This window comes from Bison bison, unplaced genomic scaffold (genome assembly GCF_000754665.1).
Source record: "Bison bison bison isolate TAMUID 2011002044 unplaced genomic scaffold, Bison_UMD1.0 scf7180017864492, whole genome shotgun sequence".
In the NCBI taxonomy this organism is placed as follows: domain Eukaryota; kingdom Metazoa; phylum Chordata; class Mammalia; order Artiodactyla; family Bovidae; genus Bison; species Bison bison.
In genome coordinates, this window is record NW_011495051.1 from 8,141,882 (window position 1) to 8,144,699 (window position 2,818).

A 2,818-nucleotide genomic window follows, 5' to 3' on the forward strand; every position below is an offset into this window, starting at 1 on the left:
CATAGGCGGCGCTAGTGGTAAAGAACCCGCCTGCCGATGCACGAGACTTAAGGTAGGGAAGAGCCCCTGGAGGAGGGCACAGCAACCTACTCCAGTATTCTTGCCTGGAGAATCACATGGACAGAGGAGCCTGGCGGGCTACAGTCCTTAATGTCAGAGTCGGACAGGACTGAAGCGACAGCGCACACATACACAGAAACACGCGCCACCCTGTCCAGTTTGATTCACTGGGGCCGAGTCAGCGGCTCGGGTGTGTCTGAGGGTAACTGACAGGTGAGGCTGTGGGCGTGGGCTGTTGTGTGAATAAGAGTGACTGAATCTACGTGTGGCTGTCACACACTGCATCTCCAATCAGGGTGGTTGTGTGTGTTAGACGCTGTGCGTCTGTGATAATCAGCAAGGGGACTAGGTGTGAACCGGTGGACATCACTGTGTGAATTGCTGACAGTAACTGACTGGGTGACAGGCTTTGACCCGCTGAGCATGGCCCATCCCATGTTCCCGGGGTCTCCCCAGCACCCGGGCAGGCCCTGGCATGCAGGAGGCCCCTGGTCACTGTTGGCGGGTGGGTAATGGCCAGGGTGTCACAGACATTGGGAGATGCCCTGTGTCTGCCTGTGATTGGCTGTGGGCTGGGCCTGTGGCCCCCCGTCTCATCTCCAGCTCATTGTCCTCTGTCCCTAGAAACCTGGGATCTTGGGAGACTCTCCTCTGGGCACTCTCCAGCCTGGGGCCCAGCCAGCCAACCCCCTCCTCGGGGAGCTGTCTGCAGGTAATGCCAACTCCCTCCTCCCCATCTCTCTGGGCTTCATCCCACTTCCCCTTCCCTCTCCTCCCTGGGTGTGGTACATTCCCAGCTGTGCAGCTCTGGGCAAGTGACCTAACCTGTCTGAGTCCCGACCTGTCAGTTGAGCACATGGTGCCCGCCTCCTTGGGGAGTCACGGACGTCCTGGGAGTTGATGGACTTCGAGAATGCTGCTCAGTGTCCGAAACTTAGTGGCCCTGGTTCAAGCAGAGGCTCCCAGGCCCCAGAAGAAGGGGTCCTGTGTGGTTGGGCTGCTGACACCCTTCTTCTTTCTGTAGGAGGGGGCCTGCCCCCTGAGCTGCCACCCCGGCGAGGGAAGCCACCACCCCTGCTGCCGCCACTGCTCGGCCCCTCTGGAGGTGACCGGGAACCCATGGGCCTGGGTCCTCCAGCACCCCAGCTTACTCCACCCCCCGCCCCCGTGGGGCTCCGAGGTGCGGGCCTCAGAGGCCTCCAGAAAGACAGTGGGCCTCTGCCAACGCCCCCTGGGGTAAGGCCCCACTTGGTGCCCAGCCATCACCCCAGCCTCCCGCCCTGCAAGCTCCCCCGTGCCAGAGGCCCTCATGAATCTAGCCCTCCCACCACAGGTCTCTCTGCTCGGGGAGCCCCCCAAGGACTTCCGGATCCCCCTGAATCCCTACCTGAACCTACACAGCCTGCTCCCAGCCAGCAACCTGGCGGGTAAGGAGGCCCGGGGCTGGGGAGGCGCTGGGAGAAGCCGCCGCCCAGCTGAGGGCCCCCTGCCTCACCCCCCAGCCCCCGGAGGCGGTGGTGGAGGTGGCGGCAGCAGCAAAGCCTTCCAGCTCAAGTCCCGCCTGCTCAGCCCCCTCTCCAGTGCCCGCCTACCCCCCGAACCAGGGCTGCCTGACAGCTATGGCTTCGAATACCCCTCAGTAAGTATACGTGGCCACCCTGGGGGCAGCCCTTCCAAAGGCCCTGTGTCCCGAGAGCATGTCATTCTTCAGTCCGACATCTTTCTAATACTGACTGTGCTGGGCTGGGCTGAGTGCACGGGAGACAGGAGGGAGCATGCCAGACGTGGTCCCTGCGCTCAAGTCTTGTCTGTCTCTGCGCATCATCAAACCCTGCTTCCTGTCAGTCTTTCTCTCCCAAGAGGCCTGTGGCCACATGTCTGCTTCTCCTCAGCCTCCTCTCTGTCTGTCCTTCTCACTGCTCCCCTCTGCAGGCCCCATCTCGGTCCCTGGAGAACTGCTCCTTCTATGGTTCTGACTTCTAGGCCAGATGTTGCAGACTGGCCACATGTGTTGTGTTTGGCCCACACTGGATTTTTTAAAAAATAATCGAGATAAATGCCAGTGACAAATTACTGAAACCACAGGAGTTCGCACCTGGGTGCCCTGCTTGCCTTAAAGACCCCAAGCTCCTGCCTCATACCTTCACAGCCCTCTGGGGTCCAGGTGCAGCCACCCCCTGGGACCAGGCACCGCTTCTGTGCCACTGCCCCACCCTGCTTGCCGAGTTTGCCCCAGGCACTAGAGTCTGCCTCCTCCTGGAGGAGGCAGACTTCCCTAGTGACAGCTGTGCTGTGGAGCTGAATTTGGGTGAGGTTGGTTATAGACACCCCTCCGCCCCCCACATTCAACGTGCTTCTCCCACTCTCATTCAGGATGTGGGACCTCGGCGGCTCTTCTCCCACCCACGGGAGCCAACCCTTGGGCCTCACGGACCCAGCCGACACAGAGTAAGAGCCTCCCTGTCCATCCCACCTCCTGGGTGTATCAGTTAGCTCATGCTGCATAAGAAGCAGTCCCAGTACTTTGTGACTTAGAACAGGAAATAGTTTATTATTCTCACTGTCCTGTGGGGTGTGGGGGTTGGGGGGGCAGTTCTCTGTAGTCACCAAGCAGTTCAGCTGGGTCTTGGGAGTTCGTAGTGGCCCCCTTCATGTATCTGGCAGTCAGTGGGCTGGGGATGCAGCCCCGGCTGCAGTGACTTCCCTGCTGCACTTGGACCTCATCCTGCAGCTGGCCAGCCTGTGCTCATGCCTGTGC

General features: G+C 60.6%; 1 protein-coding gene across 5 annotated transcripts in view; it reads left to right on the forward strand.

The window, feature by feature from the left end:
• The window catches only part of RAVER1 (ribonucleoprotein, PTB-binding 1), a 14,393-nt gene that overhangs the window by 9,200 nt on the left and 2,375 nt on the right, over positions 1-2,818 (forward strand). For 3 of the 5 annotated variants that reach the window (XM_010828368.1, XM_010828370.1, XM_010828373.1), the window contains exons 7-10: positions 685-772; positions 1,085-1,296; positions 1,394-1,699; positions 2,434-2,508. In XM_010828368.1, coding sequence (XP_010826670.1) covers positions 685-772; positions 1,085-1,296; positions 1,394-1,699; positions 2,434-2,508 — 681 coding nt within the window. The remainder of the gene's footprint in view (positions 1-684; positions 773-1,084; positions 1,297-1,393; positions 1,700-2,433; positions 2,509-2,818) is intronic. The other 2 variants (XM_010828371.1, XM_010828372.1) reach the window with 1 other exon arrangement.